Raw genomic sequence first — 16,999 nt, forward strand, 5'->3', positions numbered from 1 at the left:
CAACCTGAAGGCATCAGTATGTGTTGTGGGTTCAAAATAAATTCCATGGCCAATGATCTCACAGACATTTTATGCTGCGTTACGAGGTATTTCTTTCTAAATAGTAAAATAATAAAATTCAGCCTTTGATTTTTGATGAGTTCCAACACCACAGCGTGATTGAGGAAAATCTTCGAAGTAAAAAACATACATTTATTTTAGCGTTAGTTTTTAGTGTTTTTAGTGTTTTGTGTTTTAGCATTTTAACAGTCAGAAACCAAAACATACAATCACGTCACTTTTCATTTCCATGTGACTATGGTGACAAAATATGAATTTACCAAACGTTTTGAAGGTTCTCTCTTTGGTCATTCTCTTCTTCATGTCTCCTGTGTGAGTCTCATTGGAGCTCTGTGATGCTACAGCCACCTGCTGGCCGTCTGAGCTCATGCCATATAGACTGTTATTATCACTCACTCTTTAACGCGTTTTACTGTGAACTAATTCAAAAATATTAAGCTAAATAATTATGCCAGTCAGTGTGGTTTTGAATGACCAAATAAATACACAGTCAGATACTAAAATACACTTAATATTCGAGTATATTTACGAAATACACGTATTTGTGTGTATTATGTGTATAAAATAAGTATTGTAAAAATATATTATAGTAGTAAAAAAGGTTATCTCCCATAAAACATATTCATCTCCCATAAGAAGGTGTATTTTACACTTATTTTCGCAACTGTTTTTCTCAAGAATTTAAAAATGAAGGGGAGAAAAATGGACTCCAATGGGCGCACTTTTTTCAGTGAAAAAAAAGGACCGGTGCCACCACTAGGTGTCAATCTGTGCACGTCCCAGACAGTAGACTTGAAGACGTTTCCAGGCGATTTTTTGGTGAGTGTAAAGCTAATAAAGTTAAATAATTGTAGTGATGATGAAGAATATTAAATTGACCTTGTTACTGTGTTTGTTAGTTTTTTTTACTTCAGGATGAATGCCCTCTGGTGCAATAACCTATATTTAATCTAGTTTAATTTAATTTTATTTATTTTTTTATATTATTATTATTATTATTATTATTCTATGTGTGATGCTCTTCCTGACTGCATGCCCTTTCTTGCCTCTATTGCTGCTGGAAATGTAAATTTCCTGGAGGGAGTCATCCCAAAGGGATCAATAAAGTCAAGTCTATGTCTGAGCGACATGAAAAAATGTAGATTTTTAAAAAAAACTAGTTCAATGTAATTTAAGTGATTTTTCCGCTTTGACTCACCCTCCAGGTTCTTCACTTAAAAGTGCGACAAATTAGAGAGTCAATACACGTTCAAACAATGTATTAATGTCAACTGTTGCCGTGCATTATGGAGCGGTAGAGGGGGGTTTCCATTGGTTACGGATGTCATGAAAGTGTGTTAAGGGAGCATATATAGTCATACATTAAATTCATCCGGTCCACGACCCTCGGGTCTGAGTCTGGCTTCTCCTCAAAGGCTGAAAGCGTTTGCCATTATTTCAAATTCCTCTGAAGTGGCTCGTGGCGGGAGCACTTTAATATGGAAACGATCAGGCAGGAATATGAAATGAAAGGTTGTGGCAGGAAAAAACAAACAAAGACTGTGGAGTAACCACTGCTCTGTAAAGTGCACTAGTGTCTCTCATTCACAAAAGTCGCCCCCTCTATGAGTCATCCGTCTGGACCTCGTGTATTATCTTTTGAAGAGAACTGCTCCCACCGTCTCTCCAGAAATGAGATGCATGAGCTCGCTGTGCGGGTAGCGCGCCCCCTGGTGGAAGAAAACGGTATCCGGCGATATAAAAACCCCAGTCTTCGCTCAGCATCACATACAGAAGATGCTGCGAGGACGTCCGCAGCAGCCCGATGAAGCCGATCCTCCGGGAACTTTTTCTCTTTAAACTCCTAGTTTCCAATATTTCAAACATCGACAACTGATCCAGGAAGTCTTTTCTGAAGTCTGGCAGTAGTTTCATGAAGAACAATGCCGAGCAACAGCAGCAGCAGCAGCAGCACATCTGGACCTCCAGGTGTTCTGAGCGTCTGCGGAGGAGAGGATGAATGGGAAATCTCCAAACTAGTCAACCCGACTGGAGCCACCTCCAATTTGGCCGGTTTTAATCTTTCTCTGAACTGCTGGCTCCACATCCTCTCCAAAGAGTCCACGGTGGATCTGCATGGAGACGGCGCCAACCTGGCAGTAGGTGTTTTCACTCACTCACTTCAACCTGCTGTGCAGAACCAGACAGATACTTCACGTTTGCACTTATAATGGAGCATATTTCCAAGTTTCTTTTGCATTATATACATTTTATTTTTATTATGACCTTGTATATATATATATATATATATATATATGTATATATATATATATATATATATATATATATATAAAATGTAACAAATAAGGCAGAAACAAAATGGCTTCCTGCTCCTGTCCCACAGGTGCGGGTTCTCATCGCTCTGGTTTACCTGGTGGTCTGTGTCCTGGGCCTGGTGGGGAACCTCCTGGCCCTCTTCCTGCTCCACTCCCGCCACCGTGGCCACAACCACTCCTCCATTGACTGTTTCGTGATGAGCCTGGCGCTCACCGACGTCCAGTTCGTCCTCACCTTGCCCTTCTGGGCCGTGGACACGGCGCTGGACTTCCGTTGGCCTTTCGGCAAGCTCATGTGCAAGATCGTGAGCTCGGTCACCACCATGAACATGTATGCCAGCGTCTTCTTCCTCACTGCCATGAGCGTGACCCGCTACCACTCCCTGGTGACCTGCATGAAGATTAGCAGCCCCAGAGCGGCCGCCGCCCGAGCCAAGTGGGCCAGTCTGGCTATTTGGGTGGTTTCACTGGTGGCCACGCTGCCTCATGCTTTCTACTCCACCACCGTCCAGGTCAGTGGGAGCAGACCCAGACTAAGGCCTGACTCTGAAATGACTCCCTGCAGGTTACTTAGACAGGACTACTCTGCTACTCTGGACAACAGTAAAGAGCGCCAACTATAGGACGTTAGTTTTATATCATGCTTTCAAATGTGGAAAGAAGAACTGAACCTCACAAAGCCAGTTCGATCAGCTGTTTGTGTCAAGTCTCTGGTGTGTCTGTTATTACCCAGATTGCCAGTTATTGAGATGCAAAAATTGGTGGGATTTTAGGGGGAAACTGGGAAGAAGGCTGCGACTGATAAGTTCTGCTTCTATTTTCTATGAAATGGTGCAAGGTAGGGTGTAAGTAAAATAAAGCAGGTGAAATCACTGTATCTAGTCTCTCCATTCACTTCTTCAGTCCTAAGCGTTGTTTACATCCGATACTGATTGAAGTAAACATTTGTGTTGTCCATGCTTTTTTCCCCACTCAGTTACAATGCTTATTTGTGTTGCCAGGTCTCCGCTGACGACGAGCTATGCCTTGTGAGATTCTCTGAGTCAGACTCAGACCACTGGGACCCTCAAGTCCTGCTTGGCCTGTACCAAACCCAGAAGGTCCTCCTGGGCTTCGTGGTGCCGCTGATCATCATCAGTGTGTGCTACCTCCTGCTTCTGAGGTTCATCCTGCGTCAGCGCGTCGTGGGAAGCGTCATCGCAGACGGCGACGCGGAAAAGTCGGAGCCCAAGAGCGGCCGCCTGCGCCGCCGCTCCAAGGTCACCCGCTCGGTCAGCATCGTGGTTCTGTCCTTCTTCATCTGCTGGCTGCCCAACCAGGCGTTGACTCTGTGGGGGGTCCTGATTAAGTTTGACCTGGTGCACTTCAGCAAAGCCTTCTACAACGCTCAGGCCTACGCCTTCCCCCTGACCGTGTGCCTGGCCCAGGCCAACAGCTGCCTCAACCCGGTGCTCTACTGCCTGATCCGCCAGGAGTACCGAGCCGGACTGAAGGAGCTTCTGCTCCGCGTGTCTCTGTCCATCCGGAACATTTGCACCCGAGCTCTGAGAGGCAGGAAAGTGGAGGAGGCATCGCACAACGTTGTAGTCATGGTTCACAAGAGCAACAGCATGTGACATTTACACTGCATCCCTGCGATGACATCATCACCCCCTCATCCACAACCACCTGGACTACTGCGCTGCTTTTGGCCCAGTGGCCGACGCTGAATGTAAATAGACCTAACTATCTGGAGAGTATAAAAAAAGAGAGCAGCGTCTAGCTGCTTGCCTATTTTTCACGTGATAAATCCCAGTCTGAATTTGTGAGTTATCATGTATTGATTTCCAATAAAAGACACGTCATGATGTGACGACCCCTGGAATTAATGTCAACCAATAAACAGACACCAAATCCAAAGGGGAAGAAAATGACAGTTCCCAGCTGCCCTTTTGCAACCTTTAAATGCTGAACACAGATACACATCTGCGGCTCGGGGATGACGGTTGACAAGTAAATACCACACGCACCAGCCTCCCCATTATTGGGTATAATTACTCCTGCAATCAGATTCAGGTCATTCTTGGCATGGTTTATTTAGGAATGTGCGATAACAGACGTCGCCATAGCAACTCAAGCTGTCGCGCTGGGAGATTGCATCTGTATGTGTTTCAGGTGTTATTAGGTCTTCAGCAATTTTCTTCAGACTGTAGCATGATTCCAAAGGACTTTTCTGGCAGCTCCCTTCAAAAAACATATTTCACTCCAATATCAAGTATTTACAAATACGTGCAGTCATGTCCAGTCAAAGCCCTGCTGTTTTCTATTTGATTGAAATAGCTATAAACGCCCTAATCCTTAGGAGGAAAACCTTATTGTTCATATTTTAACCTAAAACACACAATGGCTCCACTACTTATGACACCATTTGAAGCAGAGGGGAACTAGTTTTCAATGCAGTTTTTCCACAGGCGAAACCTGCACACAGACTTAGTCCATCTCTAAACCAGAACCACTTCAAAGTTATGCCTCCAAAACTGCTCAGTTTTAATAGCTATTTCTTTATTAGGCTTCTACACCAGTGACCAGTGATGCTGAGGCGCATGGTTGGGCCGCGAGCGCCACCTAGAGGGCCACTTAAAGTTTTTTGTTTTACACCTCTGGGGCGTGACGGCAGCAAGACGCTCAGCCTTAATATACTTGCCCCATATGGCGGCAGTGGTGAGTCATTGAATTGAGTTGACAGCTACAAGTAGTAGTTACCAACTATGGAGAAGTTCCTGAAAAAGAAAAATTGATAAACCAAGTGAGGGTGCCCCCAAACGTAAAAACTGGTCATGAAAGAAACTTTTAAAGTCAATTAGAAAATTTGATACTTTCATTTACACTTGACTTATATCTTCTTTAACAAGAAATCGTTTTATTGTATTTGTTTTAATCAGAATTTCATACATTTCTTTAGTAAATTACATGAACATGACTTGTACCTGCTTCTGCAGCTGGTTGGACTTTTTGATGACGAATAAATATATTTGTCGATCACATGGTTTCAAGTCATTTCACAAGGTTTTGGTTTGTTCAGATGTAAGTAGATTAAATATGGTTATTGAACACAAACAAAATCAAGAGTAATGAATCAGTTCTATTCCTTGAATGGGCCCCTGGGGCCATTTGCTCTGGAAAAGTTGAGCCCCGAGATCAAAAAGGTTAAGAACCCCTGTTCTAGACTGTCATGCTCCAAGTGGACCTCTTCATTAAATGAATGTCACCAAAACCGAGCAAATACTGCTGCCTTATGGAGAAACATGACCTGTAGAGAAAAGCCAGTGGAATCTTTTAGTCCTGCAAAGCAGGCCGGGATGTTCAATGCTCATTAATCACGCAACAGTCAATATCGGCTGAATGTATTCATGTAAGACTGCACTCCTGCACTTCACTCCTGCAGCAGAGGAGAGAAATGTACTGATTATGCAGTGCTACATTGGGGGGTAAATTATGGTTGAAAATATAGGGGAATAGAGCTTTATTTTCTTTCGGATTACTTGAGTACTCAAGTATCTTCAGTCAGTGAAATATAGTCAATGTGACAATACCATGCGAGAACCGAATTTTTTTGGAGCTAATTCAAATAAATTTTTGGTCCAGGGCGAAGGTGTAAAAAAAAAAAGTGTAAAAAAGAAATAAATAAAATTATATATATATATATATATATATATATATATATATATATATATATATATATATATATAGTAGTACTACTCATGACCAAATTTGTTAATGTTGCGATCAACAAATTCAGGCTTAGAGAGCGAAAAAACAAGAGCTTCAGTTGAGGCCAAGGCTAAAATTCATTTGAAATAATATAAGACTGAGACAAGGCACGACCTGTGGGGGATGATGGCAAGACAACATTTCACCGATAAACACCAAGAGGTAGAGGAGAAGAAAGGAGCTTTTAGAGTGTGAAACCAAGCTTTAAAATGGGTCAAGTAAAAAAAGATAAAACTCCACCACACCACTGAGGAGAGAAGTCCAAATGCTGTGACACTAGTGGGAGGACTTGGCGTGGGAGAAGGCGTGACTGAAAATATATGGTGAAAAATACATCTATATTAATGCATATAAAAACTCTCAACAGTTGTGGTTTTAAGTGGATGAGGATGTTGAGGTGACATGTTTTCATTGGTTTTATTGCCAAATAAAACATTAAAAAAACAACTTGTTAACAACATAAATACCTGAGATATGTTTTAAAAAGGCCTACAGATAAACACTATCACTGACAGGAATGGAAAAGCTAGCTCGCGTCGACTTGTTCACAATGGTCGAACATAGTTAAAGTTTAACACCACAACACAATGTTCGCTCTGGGACGCACTACTGGAGCCACCAAGGCCGCTAAGTCCTTCACCCGGTGATGTTCAGTGAAGACAAGTGAACTTGAGGTGGGTAAAAGCACAGGACATGCTTATATATAAAAAGGTATAAACACATATTTAAGTCAGATGAAAGAAGCGATATGAACGTGTGCTGTTACCCCAGTGTTCGGAGAATCCTTGAGTGTCCATCCTGATTTGTGCTGAATTCCACGAGGATGTGAACCTGTTGGATTTTGACTTACCCTCGCCGCTTAATTAGTCGTAGGATTGATGGTTTCAGCTGATCTGATCGGTGAGACTTTAACAACTCAAGGCTATTTCACCTCAGAGTCTGCTCTCTCCTGCTTCACTGGGACAACATCCTCTTTGACATTCTCGCTGTCCAATAGCTGCGCCGCATCTCGCTTCCTTTCCTCCTTATTAAGGTCCGTTTTAACATTCTTCTCTGCCTTTTCGGTACTTGCTCTTTTGATGTCGGCGTCAAGCTCGGCCTTACAGGAGCTTTCACACACAGTGGGCCCCTCCCAAAGCGGAATGTCCAGTCCCAGTAGTTCCATTAGCTGCTTCATGACCTCGTCCACGTAGCCGTGGATACGCAGGAAGGCATGCTTGTCCTATAGGAATGAAAAGGACCAACAAATAACAAGGCAGAGAATTACACAAGTGGGAATAACAATGCTAATATGACAACATGTCTTTAACACCTCACCCATGTTACTTTTATTCATTTATTTCATATACAGATTTTATGGCAGCGCAAAATTATTAGGGAGCAAATTACACATTACATTTATTGGTCATTAAAAAACATTAATTAAAAAAAAAAAAAAGAATCTTTGACATACGCTTCACTCAAAACCTCCAAATTTGGTGTGAAACAGGATTTACTGAAACAGAGTTACTGTAGGTTCTATCATGGAATATTAATCACAGATATTTAACATTTTATGTAACTGAATTAATAATGTTCTTTCAGGACTATAGAGCGTGGTGCTGTCTGCTCCGTAGAGAGGTCACTGGTGATTAAAAATGCACGAAGATCACTTCAAAGTTGAAAGGGGTCGAGGGTCCAGCAAGGAGACTGACTCATGGAACAAACTGTGCAATGAATCTTGAATCATGAACTCCTCACATCTTTTACTGACATTAAAGTGCTCCAAAAAATGCACTGTTTTTGCCCGCGTGTCAGAAGTTCAGACACCACAGCCGGTCTCACCTGCTGCTTCTCGTCTCCGTTGGTGGAGCTGCAGACATGTGGGTCAATAAAACATCTCTGATTTCATCAGTTTGATGTGACAAGGCTCAATATTTTGGCAGCATTTTGGCATAAAATCAATATATCAGCCCCGTTGTTGTATAAGCTGCAGGGTTCAGACCATTAGAAAAAAGCAGCGGCTTATAGTCCGCAAATTACAGCATACAAAGGCAGACTAATGTTTTAAAATGAGTCATTGTGGAGCAACAGAAAGTGGCTTACATGTTTTGTGGGTTGCAGGTTGACGACTACAATCTTCCCGCCTTTGCGCTTTGTGAGGAGCGGAAGATCTCCGCTGGGTTTGATCTGCATGGATGTGCCAAGAGTCAGAGCCAGGTCTGCTTGTCTGGAACCGGGATAAAAAATATATATAATAATAAAAAAAACATTTGACATTAACCCATCCTTTAAACAAACTTGAATGTGAGTGGAATTCCATTCCTGAGTGGTTTATTTCTGAGGCTACAGCTCGGGGCACATGGTCGAGAGGAAACAAAAGTATGAGTGGCGGAAATGGCTGTACACAAAGAGCACTTTTCCTATTTCAAAAACAGCAATTCCTGACATTGCAAAAACGCAACAAATTGGCCGACCGAAGTACCTGCAAGGCTCTTCATCCTGTTGCGGAATAATGATGATTATAAAATGACTGGTGGTTAAGCTAGGCATCAGAGTGTCCAATTATCACAGAAATTGCTTGTGTGGTGGGTTTTTAAGATTGTTGGATTGAATGCGAGTGTGCACGTCTGCTGGTGGGTCGATCAGAAAGGCTTTTTTTCAAGAGGAAACAAGTTCCCAGAAATCAATTAGACGCACAAACAATTCAGACAAAGTGAATGACAGACTAGAGAAATGGTTATAAAAGACAAGAGTTCTAACTGGAAAATGCTGCAGAGGATAAAGAAAGAATTATTCACAAGACAAAAATTCAGGTTTGTCGTGCTCTCTGTATTACCGGACCCCGACACAAACCCCTAACCTTCCACAAAGTGAAGTCATTTAAGAGGTCATCCTTCACGCTGATTCCAATAGCGGACATTATACATGGGTTTAGAGATGGTGAAGTGCAAATAATATTTTTACTCGGTTCGCAAGTTCTGTGCAATTTGTTATCATTTTCGGGAATTAAACATTGTCTTGTCTTCAACAGTTTTCTCATAAAACTGGTTTCATTTGACAAACTGTTAAAAGAAGAGCGAGGCTTCAAGATCACAGTTTAACTAAAAAATATTTTTGCCAAGTAAATGCACAGTTGAAATCTATGACGGATGGGAAAAAAACTAAACTAAACTAAAATGCACCTGCCATCAGTTTGTTGAACCTAGACCTCCACAAAGCCATATAGTGGTTCCTTTTTGACCTAATATTTTTTGCCCCATTGCAACAAGAGCAGGTGGCCAGATGTGCCATCCAGGATGTTGAAAATCAACTGGAAACTATAGAACCAACGCTAAGTCAAATCTACAAACAAAAAATTGAATCACTTTCCACATCCATGCATCCCTGAAAGTTCCATTAAATACCAGCGTCCATTCTGGAATTAGTTCAGTCAACACAAGCTCATTATATTTAACAAAGCATTATACAAATGAATGAATGTGATTTCATTCTTGACGTTTTTTATAAGTACATAAATAATACCACCATCACCTGCTCGCATTGTCAGCTTTGTTCAGATCATCGTCCGGAAGGGCATCCTCCCAGTCCAGAATGGTGCTGATCAGCTTCCCCCTTTTTGGGAAGGATATATGCTGATAAATGAATGGAAACTAACACAGAAAAATCATCCATATGTCAACGGATTTTTAGGAGTGATACCTGCAAGCTCGCAGTCCCCTGGACCTAACCATGTCACAGTAACGTCCAGTCGGTTTCAGTCCCATCACTCCGATCACCTTTTCTCGAACGTACTGCCTGGGAACAAGAATGGTGGAGAACCGTTTTTAAAATGTTGCAGCTGCTTCCTCTTACAATACAGTTACTCTTGTGACTTATTCTGCTCGCTAAACAAGCCACACCACTCAGAAATAAGGGATGTTTCTACTTACCTGGCACACTTCTCACACTCCTCCACAAACATGTTTCCATGGAGCTCAGACAACAAATCCCTAGAGATAAGAGACACAATGATATTAATAAGTATTCCTGTTCTTGGTTTATTTGATCTGAATGTAGTTTCTTCAGCTTGTAAAAATGAAAAACTGTTAGTATACCTACGTAAAGACCTGTGAAATATATTCACACGTAATTCAAAAAAGGTGTCTAGTTCTTATAACATGTTTGTTTTTCTTTCTTGCACTTTAAACTTTATTCAGTTATTTGACAAGCTGTTAAGAGTGGAGTAACCTTGGGAAACCTGATCGCACATGGAGGCCATCAACATTTTGACTGATGAGATACTTCAAGTAGCCGGCCCGCTGTAGACCCAGCAGCGCCATGTGGGTCAAACTGGGTTTAGCGTCTTCAAACGTTGTATCAAAATGAGGCATTTCCCCCTTTTGTTCTAACGTCCACACCCCTTTTGGACCCCTAAAATAGAGATGAAAGAAATTAATGTCAAGCATATACCAACCTTCTTCGGAAACTATATACTGTGTATATACAGTATATACACACAACGTGATACATAATGTTGTTCATCAAAGTCGACTTCAAAAACTGATCTATACTGCCCCCTTCTGCTCAACAAAGTCCAACTCCACAACAAGCAAACTAACCAAACGTCATACATGAAACCGATCCAAACCATTTCAAAGGTTACCAGTAAATCAGCAACTACATTTACTGGAACGGCATGTGGTTTTAAGAGAACAGCTTTTATTATTGTGGTGACAATAAAATGTTTTGCCTTTTCAAAAGACACACCTCTTGCAACCGACCAACCGTCCAATCTGACTTGCTATGACTTTGAAGAAGCAGCTAAATATTTAATGTGAGGGTGAAAGCTGTTGCATTGACCGTCGCGTGCATTTATTTATTTTATGCACAAAAGCAAAATTCATAATCACAAAGACGAAAGCAAAGACGAAAGCTGAACTTTTATGGATAGTAACATTTACATTTAGAGCATTAAAGTTTGAGCATGGACACAAAAGCTTCCAAACTTATTCGTATGGAATTTCAGCTCAATTTGAAAAGTAATGTTTGAGTCCTGCCCTGGGGAATATCAATGGCTGCCAAAGAGCATACCTGAACAGACAACTGAAAGCAGGAGAGTGAAGACACAGAGCCAGTGTTTGGGTGTGTCCCTTGTCACTCACCTGAAGTCTGGGATGCCTGCTGAGGTGCTGATTCCTGCCCCCGAGTGGACCACCATGTACTGGGATTCTTTAATCAGCTGGGCCAGGGTCTCCACTTTGGTTTTCAGTTCCTCGGGACCATCGAATATCTGAAAGAATAAAGCAAGCTTAGAACTTACGGTTTTGCTTGCTGTTACCGATTTACAAATGTGCTAGGATGTTCAGAGTTATGTGAGGCTGTACTCACGGAGCACAGATATACAGCAGCACATACAGTATAAACACTCTTAACACTCCAGTTTAGAAGAGAACGTTACTCTGTACTTTGGATAATGTGGCACGCTCACAGCTGATATGTTTTGTAGCATTAGCATGCAGCTTCTGTATGTTCCTTTGATGCTAAAGACGTCGTTCCGTGCTCTATCAGCACACATGTGTTACACATGACAATACTTTAATCGTGATAACAAAAAAGTCGAGGCAAAACACGTTTATTAACCGAAACGGCGAGGAAAAGCAACTAGTAAAAGCCTGCTAGCAGAAGCTAGTTGCTAATGAGGCTAACTTAGAGGAATACGGAGAATATACCTCTGGGAGTCCGCATACTCCTTTGTCTTCATACGGCGACAACCCAGCAGCATAATTCACTGACATAGCTAAGTTGTGTTTTTAAGTGATGGGTAATATAATGTTTAAACTACAAATGTCGCATGAAACTGTTGTCATTCAATAGCGTTGTGTTGCGTTCAGGTGTAGTCGGAGAAATCGACAGCGTCGGAGAGAAGCGAGTCCTGAGGTTAGGTTTAGAATTTTAAGCAATAAACAATTAAAATATAAACATCTTGTTTTATCCCCTCATTTATTACTCTAGTTCTTACAAAACTGTTTTTAAGTATTTGCATTTTGCAGTGAATCAAATTTATAGACATGTAAGGCAGCCACCAAATTTCAGCTCTATTGCTCTTTTTTTAACTCAATAAACGCCATGAAACCAGAGCACAATATAGTGCTATAATAATACTTCATAAAGACTATAATATTTTCTATCTAAGGTTGTTGATAATGAGATTTGAGAAGCAAAACGGAGCCCCTAAATAACACAAGTGTGTGACAGATTGTGTACTTCTTTTACAGTAAAATTTAAGGTTCGCAGTAAAGTGAAATATCAACACAAATCATTTCCATAAATCTTTATTTTTTTGTAGTTTTAAATAGCCAAAAACAAAGGGTAAACAAACACAGGTGAATAAAAACACGGTGACCATCCACGCAGCTACATGTGCATATTAGTTATGGTTGAGGCTGTAAATTCACTCTGTAGCAGTAAGTATTTGCTCGCTATGACAAATATCCTGAGAAATTCAGTATGACGTCCGAAATGAGCAAATTGAAACAATCAATATCGCTGATGTAGAACACACAGTGACCGACAAACAATCAAAAAAATATATATATAATAAAAAAATGAAATGCTCCACTGGATAAAGAGACTAGTTGGAAAGAAACAAATATTTTTTTTCTTTATTCCTGGGAATTCACTGCAGCTGATCTCAGCACATGACACATTCTCCATCAGGCATAAAGTCCAATTTAAGAAATGAAATAGCAACGCTTGCTTGCAGGGAGAAAAGCAAACAAAGGCAGGATTACAAGAAAGCCAATGATTTATACTTGTGTTTGTACATCGTTTTAATCTGGCTCCGTCAGGCTTCTTAAGGAAGTCGACCCGAGAAGAAATACAAGTCAAAATAATAATTAGTTCTGCCCTTGAATAACCAAACAAGCCAGGTCTTTACCAGTGACACTTCAACTAGCCCAACCCCAAATTGACAGACAAGCACACAAACATAACCAGGAGACACAGCAAAGGTCGCTTCATGATTTAAAAAGTTCATGAACGTTTTAACTCAGCTTAACACTTCACTCAATATACAAGAGTTCTTAAGGATCTTCATCCCCGCAGGAAAGAGGTTGTGAAGTCGGGAAACAATTCATGAATAGAAGGTTGCATGCAAAGGTTTTTCAAAACGATGTTACCTCACAAGACACGTCAGGTCTAGATGAAGCACCGAAGAGACTTGGGAATGTCTGATTCAACTCATCCATCGCCATTGATAGTCACTCAGAATCATTGCGTGATCATCAGGAAATACAGAGAAGGAAAAGTCAAGAGTTTGCTCCAGTGGAAATGCTGCAACTGTGGACAGTGACAACATCTCACTACTCTCAACTCTGAACTGGACACTTGAACAGAATGAATGGAAAGTCATTCTGGCCATGTCAGGGTTTAGGCTTGGGTGCAGTGGTGACCTTTGTGCTGGTGCAAGTCTTACCAGGGTGGACCCTTTCAGATTCACCTCAAGCTGAAGAGAAAACAGCTAATTTCATTGGTTTCAGAATACAAGGCGTCATTTGACTCTCAGCTGAGCGCCAAGAGTCTCCGACAGCGTGGGCGTCGCCAACGTCAGCTTCATTAGCCGAGCAGCAGAAGAGGAGGAGGAGGAGGAGGAGGAGGAAAAAGCACGTCATGACTCTTCGTTCCCAGAGTCGTCTTCGTCGTAGCAGCAGTCGCCATCAGCGTCGTCCACGTCGTCGTCGTCATAGTAATAGTCATAGAAGAGGTCCGACCCCTCGTCAGTAGGGGGAGCACGCGTGCGCACGCAGTACTCGGCCAGCGTGGTGGGCACTTTCACTCCGTCACGTTCAGCTTCTGCCTTGGTGGCCAACACTTGTTTTCTGCAGGAAAAAAAAAACTATTTAACTTCTGAAACAGGCCATTTATTTCTTCTGATTATGATCCTTCACTGCCATCCATATCGCCCTGAAATCAATAGTCATTTATGTAACATATGAACTGAAATATAAAAAAAAAGGTTGAACCTGTAATTGTTTTCGGCAAACTTACATATAAACTATCATTCATATCAAGTGTTCACGTTCCCTGGCTAGATCTCTGCATGACCGCACAGCTCAGAGGAGAAAACGTGGGTTGTGTGCACAAAACAAAAACCAGAATGACACAAAATGACATTTCAATGACAGGAGCACCATTATGTCTTACTTGAAAAGCCATCACAGAAGTGATCTTCAACGAAAGCTAGTAGCCATAGAACATTTAACACTAATTCTACACTGAATATACACATATGACTTGTCCTCAAGAACTGCATTGCAGAGAAAAAAACTCGTTCCGTTACCTTATGATTTCCACATATTCTCGGTCCTTGCCTTTGCTGTCCCTCCACTTGCGATACATGACGGACGCGTCCACATTGGCAGGAGAGAAAGTGTTTGGCTCATTTAGAAGAGATATGACGCTCAGCAAAATCGTGCTGAAAGAAGAAATGTGAGAGTCAGTCTCTTCTTCTGATCAAATCATTTCGCACTCTATAGTGTACTGCGAAAATAATTTTCAAAAGCTCTTTGTAACCTCCAAAATAGCTGAATGTTCCTGAATAAAACTGAAAGAAAAAGTATAACAATTTTTTTAACAATTTAATTTTCCTTTCTTGGTATGGGACTTCTTGAACTGATTTCTCAAATGTTAACACACTTCACTATATGAGCAGGAACAGAAATACAACTGCAAATTGCCCTGTGTGGATGACAACTTCACAAGAATACTAAATTGTAGCCAAGCCAAAACATCTTGTGAAGCTGACTAAATACTACGCAAATATCTGCATGTAAACATCCTCCAAAAGAAGGACGTTTTGTTTTTTTTTACCGTTGTGAGAACGTGGACGCCATGTGATCGGTTTCAGAAGGAGGCCGATCGGTGCCGAGACACATGAGAAGATAATGCAACGCGAGAACTCACCGGACATTCTGGGTGGGATTCCATCTCTCTGACGGCAGCTCTCCACTCTGCGGGTCGTCCACTGGAGGGTGCAATATAGAAATACACACATCTCCATTCTAGGCAAAAAAAAAAAAAAAAAACAGTCCATTCATGTGCACCAAGTGTCTATTGACCTATATATTGAACACAGCAAGAATAAGAGAGCACAGCACTGACTTTACCTCATAAATGTTTGGATGCCACATTTTAGTGAGGAACCTGAAGGCCGGGGGCGAGTACGGGTAGTCCATCGGAAATTTCATCCGAGCCTTAAAACAGAAAAGACCAAGCTCTCTGTTTATAATAAAACACATTTAATTCCTGTGGTCAGAGACAGACGGAAGTTGCTTGTTGGCAATGCATTGTTAATTATTTATGGTTCACTTTTGTATTTTTGCAGGCTGTAGAAGAACAGTGAAAAAGAAAATCCCTTAAAAAGGGGTCTCTCAAATTAAGAACACTCTTTCCCATCCACACACACACAACACATTGCACTGGTGCTCTAATATTTCCACTGTTATTTGATAAAAGTCCTGACATGAACTCAAAACCCTGCTCATTAATAATGTATCCCAGTCTGCACTTATACGGCCAACGTCTGACTCAATAATATATATGGAGCAGCATCGCCAAGGAAGAGGAGCGAGAGTGAAGTTTAGGGCAACCCATCGGTTATTTACGGACATTCCAAACTTTTGGAGCACTGAAATTGTCAGCCGATCATTGATGACTGATCACTAGTGATGGATGATCCATGGCTTGTTCTGGTTTCAGTCCTCCAGCTGGTGGTTTTAGTGCGTACATCATTGAGTAAATCTTTGTACAACTTCAGAAACAAAGGTTCAATTGCAAAATGACAACCTGGGAAAATGAATAGCTACTGTAAGGCCCACTTAAGAACCAATGGGGTGGAATTCTGGGTCTACCACTGTATATCCTGCATTTGAAAATGCAGTCCATAGCTCAAGGGCACTACCGTAACTGTGCATTGGCAACTTTCCAACATATTTGAAGGTATATACATAGCCCTGTGTGTATTTTTTTTGTATAAAATCACCAAAGATGAAGTCATGAAATAAACATAATCCAACCAATCCATGTTGTTGACACATACAGATGCCTTACCTTGAAATATCCTCCTTCATAATGCGTGTTGGGGGGTCCAAAAATGGCTACTTCCCAGTTGTACAAGTCTGCTTCGTCCACCAGTGTTATTTTAAATCCCTCGACGGGTTCCTCCTGGAGACTCTTCATCTCCATCATGAGAGCTTTCTGCGAGCTGGCTACATGAGAGGAGTCGTGTTGCGCCATAGTTGTCGGGTCGATCCCCTCAGATAATCTGAAACACGACAGCTGACTGGGTTTGTTTACAGGAACACGACTAGCCTCACAACCTCCCCACACTTCAAAAACAGCAACTTGTGGTGTTCGAGACAATGGAAAACAGGCCAAACAGGCTCGGTTGCACTTCACACGAACGCAGATTGGGTTCTCACAATCTTGGTGGGTTATTCGCCAATGTCACCGAGCTTGTTGTTGGTATTTGACCAGAACATTGAGCCTTTAACGAGCGGACAGAGTGGAAAGCCTCGAGTATAAGCCGTAAATCTACTGATAGCTGTTGGCTAAAATAAGCTAGATAACAAGCTCGAGCTCCACAAACACTTTCTAACTCACCGCTGGTCCAACAGTCTCTCGTCAAAACGAACCTATAGCTCTACGACAACAACAGTATAGATAAAGAGCGCAGAAAGTTAGGAGTACACTTGGAAAGGTCAAACAGAAGAAGGGACTGAAGAAGAATGTTGCTAAAAGGAGTCGATTCGCGTCTCAAAACACGCAGTGGATGCTGGGAGTTGTAGTCCGGCAGCTGCCATTCGTCAGCTGCTGTGCAACATTTCCGAAAATGTATCGATTATTATTATTACTAT

At 41.6% G+C, this 16,999-nt stretch overlaps 3 protein-coding genes across 6 annotated transcripts; 1 reads left to right on the forward strand and 2 right to left on the reverse strand.

The window, feature by feature from the left end:
• The first annotated feature begins 1,943 nt into the window (after positions 1-1,943).
• Positions 1,944-4,170, forward strand: LOC128769684 (relaxin-3 receptor 1-like). Its single transcript, XM_053883602.1, has 3 exons — positions 1,944-2,198; positions 2,444-2,887; positions 3,377-4,170. The coding sequence occupies exons 1-3, from the start codon at positions 1,983-1,985 to the stop codon at positions 3,989-3,991; spliced, it is 1,275 nt and encodes a 424-aa protein (XP_053739577.1). The 5' UTR covers positions 1,944-1,982; the 3' UTR covers positions 3,992-4,170.
• A 2,008-nt stretch (positions 4,171-6,178) lies between these two features.
• Positions 6,179-11,975, reverse strand: sirt6 (sirtuin 6). 3 transcript variants are annotated; one of them, XM_053883127.1, is made up of 9 exons: positions 11,816-11,975; positions 11,249-11,376; positions 10,335-10,517; positions 10,037-10,096; positions 9,807-9,902; positions 9,639-9,719; positions 8,211-8,334; positions 7,950-7,977; positions 7,087-7,347 (listed from the first exon to the last, which is right to left on the reverse strand). In XM_053883127.1, the coding sequence occupies exons 1-9, from the start codon at positions 11,879-11,881 to the stop codon at positions 7,238-7,240; spliced, it is 876 nt and encodes a 291-aa protein (XP_053739102.1). In that variant the 5' UTR covers positions 11,882-11,975; the 3' UTR covers positions 7,087-7,237. The 3 variants fall into 3 exon arrangements, with proteins under 3 accessions (XP_053739101.1, XP_053739103.1, XP_053739102.1); XM_053883126.1 differs by lacking the exon at positions 7,950-7,977 and having other exon boundaries at positions 6,179-7,347; XM_053883128.1 differs by lacking the exons at positions 7,950-7,977; positions 10,335-10,517 and having other exon boundaries at positions 6,179-7,347.
• Positions 11,976-12,414: 439 nt separating this feature from the next.
• Positions 12,415-16,899, reverse strand: cdc34b (cell division cycle 34 homolog (S. cerevisiae) b). 2 transcript variants are annotated; one of them, XM_053883908.1, is made up of 6 exons: positions 16,746-16,899; positions 16,194-16,407; positions 15,251-15,337; positions 15,048-15,145; positions 14,425-14,559; positions 12,415-13,963 (listed from the first exon to the last, which is right to left on the reverse strand). In XM_053883908.1, exons 2-6 carry the CDS (start codon positions 16,377-16,379, stop codon positions 13,753-13,755), a joined length of 717 nt encoding a protein of 238 aa, XP_053739883.1. In that variant the 5' UTR covers positions 16,380-16,407; positions 16,746-16,899; the 3' UTR covers positions 12,415-13,752. The 2 variants fall into 2 exon arrangements, with proteins under 2 accessions (XP_053739883.1, XP_053739884.1); XM_053883909.1 differs by having other exon boundaries at positions 16,194-16,899.
• Positions 16,900-16,999: the final 100 nt, after the last annotated feature.

This window comes from Synchiropus splendidus, chromosome 13, assembly GCF_027744825.2.
Source record: "Synchiropus splendidus isolate RoL2022-P1 chromosome 13, RoL_Sspl_1.0, whole genome shotgun sequence".
Lineage (NCBI taxonomy): Eukaryota > Metazoa > Chordata > Actinopteri > Syngnathiformes > Callionymidae > Synchiropus > Synchiropus splendidus.